The sequence below is a fragment of the Trichosurus vulpecula genome, chromosome 2 (assembly GCF_011100635.1).
Source record: "Trichosurus vulpecula isolate mTriVul1 chromosome 2, mTriVul1.pri, whole genome shotgun sequence".
Taxonomy (NCBI): Eukaryota; Metazoa; Chordata; class Mammalia; order Diprotodontia; family Phalangeridae; genus Trichosurus; species Trichosurus vulpecula.
In genome coordinates this window covers 165,986,995-166,000,851 of record NC_050574.1, presented here as the reverse complement: position 1 = coordinate 166,000,851, position 13,857 = coordinate 165,986,995, and the positions used below count along the sequence as shown (strand labels likewise).

Sequence of the window (13,857 nt, the reverse complement as noted above, 5' to 3'; positions counted from 1 at the left end):
AGACAGCCAGCAGAAATGCTCAGATTCAGGATTTGGGGTGTCTTGTGGGAGGACCAGCAAGAAGGCCAGTGTTACTGGATCCCAGTGAGATATGTAGTATAAGAATTAGTGGGAAAAAAGAAACCGAGGTTCAGAGAAGTAAACTGAGACTCGATTAAGCTGATTTGCTGGAAGTCACATAGCTGGTAAGTAGTAAAGTCCAGATCAGTTGATGGAACTGGGCGTGTTTAGACTACAGGAGATGTAGAGGGAATATGATAAGAATAATCACAGCTATCGTTTATTTTTTTTTGTACTTTAAGGTTTGCAAATCACTTTACATAGGCTATCTCATCTGATCCTCACTATAACCCTGGGAGGTAGGTGCTAACGTTAGTCCCATTTTACAGATGAGACAGGAAGAGGGTAAGTGACTTGCCCAGGTTCATAAGCTAGTCAGTGCCAGAGGTCAAATTGGAACTCAGGTCTTTCTGACTCCAAAGACACTTACTATCCATACTATCTAGTCATCTTGTATGCCTAATGTGATAGTAATCTTCTAGTATCTCAAAGGCTGTCACACTCTGCTCAGGCCCAGAGGGCAGAACTAGGAAGAGCAGGGAAATTTCAAGCCCAGGGCTCCTTCTTCTCTTCCTCTCTGCCTCCCAGCCAGAAGGAGAGTTGGCTGTACAGCACTCCATACTACAGTAGTAAAGGAGGGGACTCGCTTTCCAAGAGCTGGTTTCTTCTTGCCCTGTGATCCAGGGTATCATCCTCAGTCTGAATCAATAATCAATTCTCAAAGTTAGAAGAGACCTTGGATATCAAGTTCAACCTGCAATTAAGTAGGTGTCCGCTCCACAACATTTCTGTGTTCCAAGTGATCTTCGATTGAGGACTTCCCATGATGAGGAACTCACTACCTACCAAGAAGAAAATCTGGGAACTGCCAAGAGGGAGACAATGATTTAATGAGTCTGCAACCTCACCATTTTGGTTCCCCTGATAAAAACAAGATTGGGCTTCCCTTCCAGACCCAAGGAAACAAAACATCTGCTTTGTACTGAAGAAGCCCTTGCCCTGCCATATATCCCAAAAATATCGGTATCAAAATAAGGACAAATATTGAAGTGTTTATTAGTGAAGATGAAACAGATCACTCTCTGAGAGAGATGTAATGAATTTAAAATGCAGGAAAAGATATACATTTTTGGGAATGACTAATGTGGCAACTGTGTAGATAAATATTAAAGGTGTTTTATTTTTGTTCTCATTTAATTTGGAGGGAGTTTATGAAAGGGATAGATTATTTTTTAAAAATACTTGTTATTTATAAAATTTAAAAATAAAAACAAATTTGAAATATGTATGTAGGTATATATGTTGATCCATTCAGTTGAATCCAATTCAGTAAGCCTTCTATGTGTCAGGCACCCTGAGGGAATAAGGGAACTGCAATTCAAGAAATATTTATTAAGCATTAAGCTTCTGGCAAGTATTTTACAAATGGAGAAACTGAGACCCAAAATAATTAAGTAATGTGCCCAGGACGCAGTAATGCTTGTAGATTGATTGATGCGCCAGAGATAGGACTGGGAATCTAGTCCCATACTCATTTTATCCCGTTTGACTGTTTTGTCCCATTTAGGTCACGAAAAACAATGAACAGGCTTGCCCTAAATACATTAAACACAAGTTACATAAATGGAAAATCCAGTCAAGGAAACTATTTATAAAGAATAGTTTCTCGTTTTGATGGAACATCTTTCTTCTAAGGAACTCACTTGAAGAAAGCCTGGGAAGGCAGATGAGGAGGAAGAGATTCCCAAGTGTGGAAGACAGCCCGTGGAAATGCTCAGATTCAGGAGATGGGGTGTCTTGTGGGAGGACCAGCAAGGAGGCCAGTGTTACTGGATCACAATGAGATATGTAGTATAAAAATTAGTATAAAGAAACTGAGATTCAGAGAAGTAAACTGAGACTCGATTAAGCTGATTTGCTACAAGTCACATAGCTAGTAAGGAGTAAAGCCCAGAGCAGCTGAAGGAACTGGGGATGTTTCTCAAACATCATGTCACAAATCCCCAGTGATCTAGGGAAGGAAGGAAAGGATAATTTTGTTCTCCCCATTTGACAGATAGGCAAACAAAGTCACAGATGGCAAGACAGTTGATAAACACAGAACACAACCGAAATCCAGGTGTCCTGATTCCCAGCCCAGTACCCTATCTGTGAAACAACAAATCTTCTCCACTCCCCGGGGTCCCCCTGTCTGCATACCCCTCTCCAAACTCGTGCAGGGCTCCTTCTCAGTTCACAACCTCACTGGTCTTCCTCTGGGATTTCAAGAGAGAAAAAATTCTGAGGAAGAATCCAGGGGTGGGAGACCGCCATGGCAATTAATGCTTCTGGGTGTGCATTTTCCAGAGAAGCTGCCAATTCTTAGGATAGCATCACAGCTCGTCTTCTAATTAGCCAAATACAAACAAACCCATCATTTGCGTTTTCTGCAGCTCATGAGAGCAAAATCCTTCTGCTCATAGCTCACAAAACAACCAAATGCAAGAATAAGCCAAGATGCCTGCAGGAGGCTCAAGACTAATAACAGGGCAGGGGGATCCAGGAGAGAGGGCAGAGGGGGGAGGGAGGAGCCTGCGGCATGGAGAACAGCAGCAGGGAAAAGATTAGGATAGAACAGGGAGCCCCACCCCTTCACTGCTACCCAGCCCCACTCGGCCTCTCTCCCCCCAGCCCTGATGGAGAGCAATTCACTTACCTGGGCTCCTGTCCCAAAGCACTGCAGAGGGAGCTAAGGGAGACAGGGAGCAGGAAGCGTGGCTTTAGAAAGCTGAGCTTGCTGGGTTTCTAAGCACCCCACATCAAGATAGCCAGTTTTATAGATAAGTTCAATGTGAAGGTAAATGTAGAACCTACATTGGATTATATGCTGTCTTGAGGGGGAGGAGAAGGAGGGAGAGAAAATTTGAAACCAAAAACTTGTGGAACAGACTGTTATAAACTAAAAATAAATTTATTTTAAAAAAGTGAATATTGAAAACTAAAAATAAATAAATGATGACAGAAAACAACAAAAAAAAGATAACTAGTTTTATCCAAGTTTTTGTTTGTTATAAGAGTAGTTGTGGAAACCAGGTTGTGAAGCACCTGACAGAATGTTGCTGCTCCTTTCAATGCAAAAGGAAGATCCTCTGATTAAGACTGGGGCTGGTGCCTCCCAGAGGTACCCTGCTCACATCCCTAGCAGGCCACTTGGGATTTAGGATCAGGGGACACCTTAGAATTCATCTAGTCCAACCTACCATACAGGGGACAAGTCCTTTCTACAGCAAGCATCAAGGATGCTCAAAAAAACAAAAGGAAAGGAAAGGATGCTGTAATCAATGGTAATCTGGCCTCTCCTGGAACATCTCAAGAAGTAAGAAGCTCACTACCAAACAAAGCAGCTTATTCTTTTAATGAGTTTTTAAAAATTCTTATGTCTAGACAAACACAATCTCGTTATTACTTACTTTTTTGGCTTTAGTTTTGCCTTCTAGAGTAAGACAATCTGTCTGCTCTCTCTTCCAAATGACCAAGCTTTGAGACATTTAAAGAGAATGATTGGGCTTCCCTGAATCTCTTCTGAACACCTATGGTTCCTCCAACCGCTCCTCATATGACAGTTTTGAATCATCTCACTGTACCAGCTGCCCTTCACTGGATCGTCACCAGTAGGAGGAAAGACCTTGAGGTCTAGAGGACGAAGCATGAAATCTCGTCTGTGATGTTAACTAGCCATATGACCTGGGTAGATTATTTAACCTCTCTGAGCTTCAATTTACTCATCTGACAAAGGAGAAAAATGCTAATGATACTACTTATAACACAAGGTTATGGTCAACAAAGCAATCTGAGACCTTAAAGTGTTATATAAAATGAGCTGCCATGGGATCCAGACCTGTGATTTCGTCCATGTGGGGATTCCTGGTATACAGACTCCCTCCACAGAAGCAGATCAGCAACCCCTATATAAATCAGCATCTTCAAAAATTGACTAGAGCCCTGGGAGATCAAGTGGTTTGCCCACAGCGAGTATATATCAGAGGCAAGATTTCACCCCAAGTCATCCTAAATCCAAGACTAGCCTCCTGTCCATGTCTCTCAAGCTATTAAGATTCTCTCTCGCCTAGACCTGGACAAAATACAGCAAGCGTGAGGCAGCGTAAAGTAAGGGGAGCCCATTTCTCAGATCTCGACTGGACTTTCCAACATCATGAAGGTTAACTAAAGTCAAAGGCAGTGACTAGAAGGGAAGCGGCAAGCAAGGTAGAGATGGGACTTGGAGAAGGGAGCACTGACTTTGAGAGTTGCCCTGCTTTGTATGGCAGTGAGCTAACTGATTCATGCTCTGCCCTGGTTAAGCCAAAGGTCAAGAGTAGTCGACACATTCTGTCCAGCACAGACCTTCTGGATGCTTCAGTCAACAATAAAGACTTACAAAGACTACACTCTCAGTTTAAAGAACTTAACTCATTAGAATTTAAATTAGACCCTACGTTGTGAGATCAGATTAATGATTTATCATTTTCATTGAGTATTTATCTATTATTCATTGCAAAAAGCAAAGGCTGTGGTGGGGGGCATTCCCTAAGTGCTTTCGGTCCCATAAAGGCATAATTGGTAGAAATTGGAAGAGATAACTGAATAAAGCTAAAAAGCTATTCCAGGAGGCCACACACCCTTAGACACTAGGCACTGGCTTTTGTTGTTGTTGTTCAGTCCTTTCAATCCAGTCTTGTCCAACTCTCTGTGACACCATTTGTCTTGGCAAAGATACTAGAGTGGTTTGCCATTCTCCCTCCAGCTCATTTTACAAATGAGGAAACTGAGGCAAACAGGGTTAAGTGACTTGTCCAGGGTCACACAGCTAGTAAGTGTCTGAGGCCTGATTTGAACTCAGGTCTTCCTGACTCCAGGCTCGACACTCTGTCCACTGTGCCACAATCCAGTACTTCTACATCCTGGCCCTCTTAACAAAAATCTTTCACTGGCCCACATCATCCCAGCTTTACCCCAGCCCTGCCCTCTTTGCCTCTCACCCCCTTCCCTCCCTCTGCGCAAGTTATCAGAGCTATAACTAGCAATGTTGGTAGCCAGGCCCCAAAGCTGAGAACAGGGTAGGTGGGCAGAGAGATCCCTCAGGGCACAAGGCCAGGGGGAGAGAACCCACTCTACCATTTTGCCCAATCATAGAACGATAAGAACATAGATTTTGAGCTATAATGGACCTTAGAGGTCATCTAGTCCAACTCCTTCATTTTATGGATAAGGAAACAGAGGTATTGTCCAGGGTAACAGGGCTAGTAAGTGAGGGGGTTAGGATTTGAGCCCAGGTCCTCTGACTCCCACACTAGTGCTCTTTGGGAGTGAAGACAGGAGCTCCAAAACACTACCTCCCCCACCCCCAGAATGATACCATGAGGCCAATGCTCATGGGGCTCCCAGCTAGGGAAGGGGCAAGCCCAATCCAAGGCTTCTCTGGGGCCTAGAGGGAAACGTGGTAAACTGGATATTTCCAATATTTGCAAAATTATTCTTGCTCACTAGGCGATAAGCTTAGTCTTTTCTACTTCCTGAAGTTCTGTCAACAGCCTGGGGCAAAGTCCCAATCAACCCACCCTTAATATAACTCTACATATTATCCAAAACACAAATTTTACATTTCCCACCTTTCCACTTTCCAAGGTAGTTAAGATAATGCTATGCCCCTCTCTGCTCTGTGTATGCCCCAGCCCCTCTGGCTCCACCCGCCTTTCCTGGGCTGAGACACGAGGCAGCCCCTTGTTTCCTACACTGACTTCTTTCCCACATTCCTCCTCCAATTCCCCTCACCTCTATTCTCTTACATGTTTATTTAACTTGCCTCTTGTCCCTGCAGGTTACCCACAGTACCTAGTGGTAGGAAACCACTTGTCTGGGGAGCACCACCTGAAGATTCTTCGGGCAGAGCTGCAAGATGATGCTGTGTATGAATGCCAGGCCATCCAGGCCGCCATCCGGTCACGTCCCGCCCGCCTCACTGTTCTTGGTAAGAATTCTGGCCTTGACAAGTGGCACAGAAGTAGATGGACATGTGGGGAAAGCCAATGGGTCAATACAGAAAGAAAACTTGTGGAGAACAGAGGTCTTCCATCACAGTGGGAAGATCTGCCAATTAGCTAGGTGGACATGCTCATAAGCCTTCAAAGATTGCTGATTGTGTCTAGGATTTAAAAAGAAAAAAGAAAAATTGTCTTTAATTTGACATTCAATACTTTCCATAGCAGGGCTTTAGCCTACCTTATCAACTTTATTTAACATTACTCCCCTCCACATAGTCTATATTATAGCCAAACTGGACTATGAGTTGTCCCCCAACCTCAACTATATCTTCCCCCACCTCTATACCTAAAGGTGGTTCCCTTAGCCTAGAATGCATTGCTTCCTTATGTCCACATTTCAGAATCCTTCCATTCACCAGCATTTCAGCTCGGCTACCACATCTTCTGCGATGTTTCCTTGGTTCCTGTACCTTCTCCTCCTCACCCCACTAAAAAGATCCTCTCCCTCCTTAGATTTCCCTAGGTCCCTTCATCTATTCTTTCTTTGTCCTCAACTACCCCCACTTTATATCATATTTGTCTGTGTACAGATATGGTAGAATATAATCTCCCCAAAGAGAGGCACTGAATATTGGTTTTTATCTCTGTATCCCCCACAGCTAGCACATCCTAGGTGCTTAATAAATGCTTCTTGTATTGAACTGAAGCTTGAGCCTTAAAGCTTAGGGTATTGCTGCTACCTTCTCGTCCTTCTCCCTCATCCTACCCTACCCTAGCCTTTTTTCCACATCATATAATCTTAGTAAGAACCCCTTTTAATAATAATAGCTAGAATTTATCAAGTGTCTACTATGTGCCAGGCTCTGTGATAAGCATTTTACAAATATCATCTCTTTTGATCCTTATACTCTGGGAGGTAGGTGCTATTATTATCCCCATTTTACAGTTGAGGAAACTGAGGCAAAAAATGTTAAATGACTTGCCCAAGGTCACACATCTTGTAAGGGTCTAAGGCTGTATTTGAGCCAAGCCCAGCACTCTATCCACTGTGCCACCAGTTGCCGTAATATTTTAAAGTCCTCCTTTCATGGCTCCCATCAGCTCCTAATCTTCCTGGGAAAGCATGCCCAAAGCAGTCACTCCTCCTTCATTCAGACAGTCTTATAGAGAGGGGGACAAATGAACCCAATGAATTTATAAGATCTGAAATTCTCTAAGTTGGAGCTCAGCCCCCCCCATATTTTCCCTCTCAACTTTCAGCCAATCCCTCAGCAATATGCACTGAATATCCATCATATGTCAAGCCTCATAAATACTAATAATATTGTATATTTTTATAGAGGCAATATGATGGAATGAATGGGTAGTGTTGGACTTGAAGTCAGGAAGACCTGCATTCAAATTCCACCTTTTAGTACTTACCAGCTGTGTAACTATGGGCAAGCCACTAACCTCTGAGGCTCAAGCAGCTTTCTAGGAATTACCTACCAGGTTATAGATGGCTTACAATCAGCATTGATGGTGGAAGTTCCCGCACTAACAAAATCACAGACACTGACATAGTTGTTGTGATATTTGCGTCGGGCATTACCATTCTTCAGCACATTTTCACATATGTTATCTCATTCCTCAAGATAAGCTTAGCATGCGGGCATTGTCATGCCCACTTTGTGGATGAGAACACTGAGGTTCAGAGATGCTAAGAGACTTGCCCAATGTCATATAACTAGTACATAGTCGAGCTGGGATGAGATAATTTGACTCAGTCCAGTGGTTTTTTCATTGTATCACACTGCCGTACGCATCAAAGCAATATTAAGCCCCCAGCATGGGATCAAGCATGTGATGCCAGAGCAAGAAAGATCAACGACTCTGCCTACCCCACCTGTGAGCCAGAGCCCATGTCTGACAGCAGGCCCAGCAGCCTGGGGTGCTGCCTCCTTGTATGGGCAGATGAGGAGCAGCACGGCTGTTCAGAGATTAAATATTTAAGAGTTTGTCACATTGTTTTCAGATCTACATGGCTAAATGCACTGGGACAGATCTTTCCAAACACTCCAGCAGACAGGCCCCTCAGGATCACTTACCAAGAGCCAATATGAGCTTCTAGAGATGGCAAGGATGAGCCCCCTAAGTAAACCTCAGAAATCTCCCTGAACCTTTGATTTTCCTTTATAGCAAGGAAAAGGGAAAGGCAAAGGTTAAAGGAAAACACTGGAAAGCAAGAACTACATTCTATCCTGAAAAGGAAGAGCCTGGAAGGAGTTCTGTTAGTGATCAGAGAATTGCAAGATTCAAGGGTGATAGAAGGAAGCTTGGGAGGTAATAGGCCTTAGTGGAGACCATATGGCCCTTCCCCTTGACTCCAGATAGGACCCTAACAAAGCTACCCTAGAGAAATGAGACTCTGACACAATGCCTTACACAATGGTAACATTCAGGAAATATTTTAACTTGGAAGGAGAGGGGAGGAGAGGAAGGGAAAGGAAGGGAGGGAAGAGGAGGAGATGAGAGGGCAAGGCAAGAGAGGGGAGGAGAAGGTAAGGGAGGGGAAGATAGACAAAGAGAGGGGAAGCGAAGGGAAAGAAGATGGGCTACACCATGATATGGAGTTGGCCAGTAAGAAAAATACACAAGATTCTAAGAACTTCCAGTCTGGAATAAAGCAGTAGCCACCTCTTCTCCCTCCCCCTAACACCTCCCCATTTAGGAACCTAAAGCCTTTCCAGGGTGGTGTGTGGTCCTTGCCTTCCTGTATTTTCCTTAATCTGTACCTCCAGGTTACAAGCCATGTTTCTGAGAATAGTATCTTGGGATCTAAGGTTAACAGCCTCCACTTTACTGCAGGTTACATTCCAACCCTCCTGATGCTTTCTGGCCAAGAGTTAGCCTATAGAACTCTTCTCTCTTCTGCTTGCCCCCTTCCCAATTGTACTGCCTTGTACCACCCATTGAACACTGGATATCTGTGGAAGTGATGATCCTTTGGGATTCTGTGATCATCCAGAGGACATGGGCTCTTTCCTGATCTCAGTCTGGCCCAGGCCACTCCCCTCTGAGGAAGACAAAGTGACCATAAAAGGTCATCTCATCCATGACACCAACTAGGTAAGGGACCAGACCTGTGATTACATTTGGTCTACGGAATTCCCAGGTGAGGAAACCCCCCTTACCAAAGCAGGTCAGCACCACTCTGCAACTTAAAGCCTTAGAGAGTTGCCTAGAGCCCTGGGAGGTTAAGTGATTTGCCCAGTCACACATCCAAGACATATCAGAGGCAAGGTTTGAACCTAGGTCTTCTTGACTTTGAGGCAAGTTCTCTATTGTAGCAAAAATTCAGCTAGCAGCTGTTGTGGGGGTGAAAGACCAACACAAGGCCAACAACAAGATGCTTTACTAAGGAAAGTAACATTAGGGGGTTAACAATCTTATTTCAATCCAACATACAAATATCATTCACTTAGTTCAAGGGGAAAAGCCAGCACCCTGAACTTCAGAGCAGATACAGACGAATTACAAACATACATTAGAAACAGACCAAATACAATTCATAGTTACTAAGAAATCATCAACATCTGGGTTGACGAGCCGGGAGGCTCTTAGAGCAGCTGCCCATAGTCTCAACCAACACTCCTCCAGGAATGAAAGCCTCAAGCAAATAGCTCTGTTCTCTCTTTTTATATAGTCTTTGGATATCATAAAATATCATCTGAGTGACCAGAACTTAGGTGCCTACTATTGGCTCTGGTCTTAGCAACTCCCCTTAGAATCCTGAGGGCTTCACACCCACCTAGGCTTAGTACCTAGTAATTAGGGGTTGGGCCTGGGGCTTTGCATCTAGTAAGGCTCAATCAAAGACACTTAATTGATTTAGCATTCTAAAACAGTAAAAAAAAGTCCCAACTTAATTAATATTACATCTCTCCACGATGCTATGTTGCCTCTCATAAGAGCAATAACAACAAGAAGAAGAATAGCTCATGTTTTAAGAAGTTCTTTAAGAGTGCTGGTTTTGGAGCTTAAAGGACCTGGTTTCAAATCCATCTCAGACTATGATTCCACCCCAAATCTGGTCGTCTTTCCACCATCCACTCCCAGACCCCTGCCTTAATGGAGGACTACACCTCTAGCCATACCCAACAACATCTCCACAGCCAGAGAGTCTCTGGTTCCATTGTGTGCAAGGGTTTTCTGTCTACTACACGGATGGATCACTTCTGATTGGCTAGGTTCCTTTCATCTGTATCTGGTCCACCCATACCCCACCACACCTTGGCCCTGGGGAGGAACTCTACATAGGAAACAGGGACAACACTTTATCCTGGAAAGATGGAGCAGTCTTTATTTCTTTTCATGGGAAGGGGAAAGAGGTGTCCACCTAGCACCTAACTGACTTGCCCAACAAAGACCCCATATGCTTTGCCACAACATCCTAGATCTGAAAAATGTCCTAGCATATCCCCAGAGGGGACAATGTTCCCTGCGTGCCAGGAATAGGAGAGCTTCCTAATTTATTCTGTATTTGCTTGAGATAGATTTTTAATTAAATAAAGTAAGAGCATGATTAGAACCTGCAGAAAATGTGAGAGTCAAATCAGATGGTATTCCAGGAAAATTGCAAAGCAAACACTTTGGCTGGAACCTCTGGAGGTCCCCAGAGGTCCTCCATCAAAGCACCAAGTGAGGAGGGCAAATACAAGAGATTATATAGCCAACAGATGTGTGTTGTTAAAATATGCATCTGCCAGCAGCGTATTTTGAGAAGCCAGAGGGCTAGCTTGCAGAGCTGCCTGGGCTCATGAGACAGCATGTGCGCAGACCTCAGCCCCTCCACCCCCACCCTGGCAGCGAAGCCCAGAGTCACAGACACATAAATTAGCATCGTGTTCCCAGCTCTCTGATGCGATCAGCCAAGCAGCAACTTTGAACAGAGAATTTGCTTCATTGGGAGGCCAGGGGCAGAGAGGAGAGGAGAGGAGAGGAGAGGAGAGGAGAGGAGAGGAGAGGAGAGGAGAGGAGAGGAGAGGAGAGGAGAGGAGAGGAGAGGAGAGGGGAGGGGAGGGAGGGGAGGGGAGGGGAGGGGAGGGGAGGGGAGGGGAGGGGAGGGGAGGGGAGGGGAGGGGAGAGGAGAGGAGAGGAGAGGAGAGGAGAGGAGAGGAGAGGAGAGGAGAGGAGAGGAGAGGAGAGGAGAGGAGAGGAGAGGAGAGGAGAGGAGAGGAGAGGGAGAGGAGAGGAGAGGAGAGGAGAGAGAGAGGAGAGGAGAGGAGAGGAGAGAGAGAGGAGAGGAGAGGAGAGTAGAGGAGAGGAGAGGAGATGAGAGGAGAGGAGAGGAGAAGAGAGGAGAGAAGATAGAAAGGAGAGGGAAGAGGAGAGGAGAGGAGAGGAGAGGAGAGGACAGGACAGGACAGGACAGGACAGGACAGGACTGAGCAAACAAGACTGAATGAGCCCTAACTTCAGCCAAGGGCGTAGAATCCATGGTCAGACCACTTTGCCCTTAGTAAACAAGCCAACTACAGGGCACTAGATTCTGTGGCTTCTATCTTTCACCTTGGCTAGGTCAAGACTGTACTTGTTTTGAACCCAGAATGTCTTGGACAGAGACAGCTGGTCTACAGCAGAGAGAAAGCTTGAGTAAGATAATGTAGTCAGATAACTGATTTCCATATCTCTGAGGTGGCTTAGAGTTAGGGTCCCACTTGGAGTACAGACTAGCTGGCCTCCCAAAGTCAGTCAACAGGCATTTAGTAAGTGTTTACTGCATGCCAGGCACTATGCTATGCCCAGGGGATACAAAGAAAGGGAAAAATAGTCCCTGCCCTCAAAGAGCTCATAGTCTAAGGGGAGAGAGAGCATGTCGGATTCTACAGCTCTGTGATCAAGAAACCATAAAAGAATAATACAGGAAAGGAAAGCTCTAGCTGAAGAAAAGAGACAAACCCAGCCTCTTCTCTGTAAAGGAAGGAGCCCTACCTGGGCCAGCTTTCAAACCTACTAAATGGCCAGGCACCCCAAAGATGATGTGTAGTCGTATAACACTAGGACCCATGCATGCACATGCATGAACACAGACACACATATGGAGTAGATGCATAGGCATAAGTCTGTATACATAACACACAAATACATACACATCCCCCTACCAAAAAGCCTTGACAGGTCACACCAAACTGAAAGGGCCTTCCCAGTCAGACAGTATTTACTGGTGGAAGATCAGCCTAGCTCATCATCCAAAGGGTGGTCACTAGGTGATGCACTCTTTGGACAACACAACCCACGTACAAAGGTAGATGTTTATGTATACATTATGTATAAAAGCTAATTATTATAATAATGTAATATGAAGTGTTAAGGTTTTCAAGATGCTTTATATTTATGATTACATTCAATCCTCACAACAATTTGTAAAAACAGATGCTATTTCATATTCCTTATGAATATTCCATATTCCTTATATTCCTTTCGTATTCTTGGGGCAGCTAGATGGCTCAGTGGCTAGAGGACCAGGCCTAGCATCAGGAAGACTCATCTTCTTAAGTTCGAATCTGGCCTCAGACACGTACTAGCTATGTGACCCTGGGAAAGTCACTTAACCCTGTTTGCCTCAGTTTCCTCATCTGTAAAATGGGCTGGAGGAGGAAATGGCAAGCCACTATGGTATCTTGCCAAGAAAATCTCAGATGGGGTGAGGAAGAGTTGACATGACTGAAAATGATTAAAGAACAACATCTTCCCTATTCCCTTTTTACAGCTGAGGAAATTGAGACTGAGGTAATAAAGTTAGTAAGTTGTCTGAGACAGGATTTGAATTCAGGTCTATCTGACTCTAAGTCCAGTACTCTCCATTGAGGACTCCACACCATCTAGCTGTATCTGCACATATGTATCAGTGAGACGGCCAATAAGTGCAGGGAATACAGAGAAAGGCAAAAGACAGACCATGATCTCAAAGAGTTCACAATCTAATTGGTATATGTATGTAGCTGTTATAAATAAAATATGTGCATATGCATACATCTGCCTATGTGTACAAATGTGAACATATACATGTGTGTTGTGACCATATATGTATAGCTATACATACCTTTTATACATATTAACATATGTGTGTGCACGTATACACATACGTGTATATCATGGATGTATGCATGAGTCTAAGTGTATGTATTTGCACATTCCTATAGAGTAAATACCAGGGTTGAAGAAATCTGCCCTATTTCAGTGCCAGAGCCATAAGCCTGGCTTCCTGTTGCTACCAGAGAGGAGGGTTTTAACTTAACATCTTAACTCCCTAGCAGCTCAGGAAACAGTTTGGGGAGCCTGGGAGAACACTGGTAAGAAATGGGTGGCAAGGATGTTGTGTTAATTATTAAAATGTGGTTCATCTTCTCGGTCCCCTCTCTCCATCCGCCATTCCTCCCTGGCTGTTCTAATATTAACTCTGCCTTCATGCAACTCCCATTAGAAATAAAGCTTTCCTAAATCAACATGAATTATTTAATGATGGAGACTAAGTCAATTCAAATACAGAGAGCATCTGAATCCTCTTTTAAAATGACATCGAGCCCCAGATGTCATCACTGGAGCCAAACAGATTCAAATTCAAATGTATGTTATTGCTTGTTTATTTTTCAAGACAAGCTCCTTAGTTCTCTCTTCCACCCTTTCCTTCCACAGATAGACGATGTAATCTATCAGAATAGAGGGGCCGAAGACTTCTGCCCTCATATTCACAGTAGGAATTGTCAAGCCTGTATTTATCCACCTCATTGAACCT

At 44.2% G+C, this 13,857-nt stretch overlaps 1 protein-coding gene across 1 annotated transcript in view; it reads left to right on the top strand.

Annotated features, from left to right (window-relative positions):
* KIRREL3 (kirre like nephrin family adhesion molecule 3) overlaps positions 1-13,857 on the top strand; it is a 198,764-nt gene that overhangs the window by 58,854 nt on the left and 126,053 nt on the right. Inside the window, exon 3 of the mRNA XM_036744276.1 lies at positions 5,918-6,067. Coding sequence (XP_036600171.1) covers positions 5,918-6,067 — 150 coding nt within the window. The remainder of the gene's footprint in view (positions 1-5,917; positions 6,068-13,857) is intronic.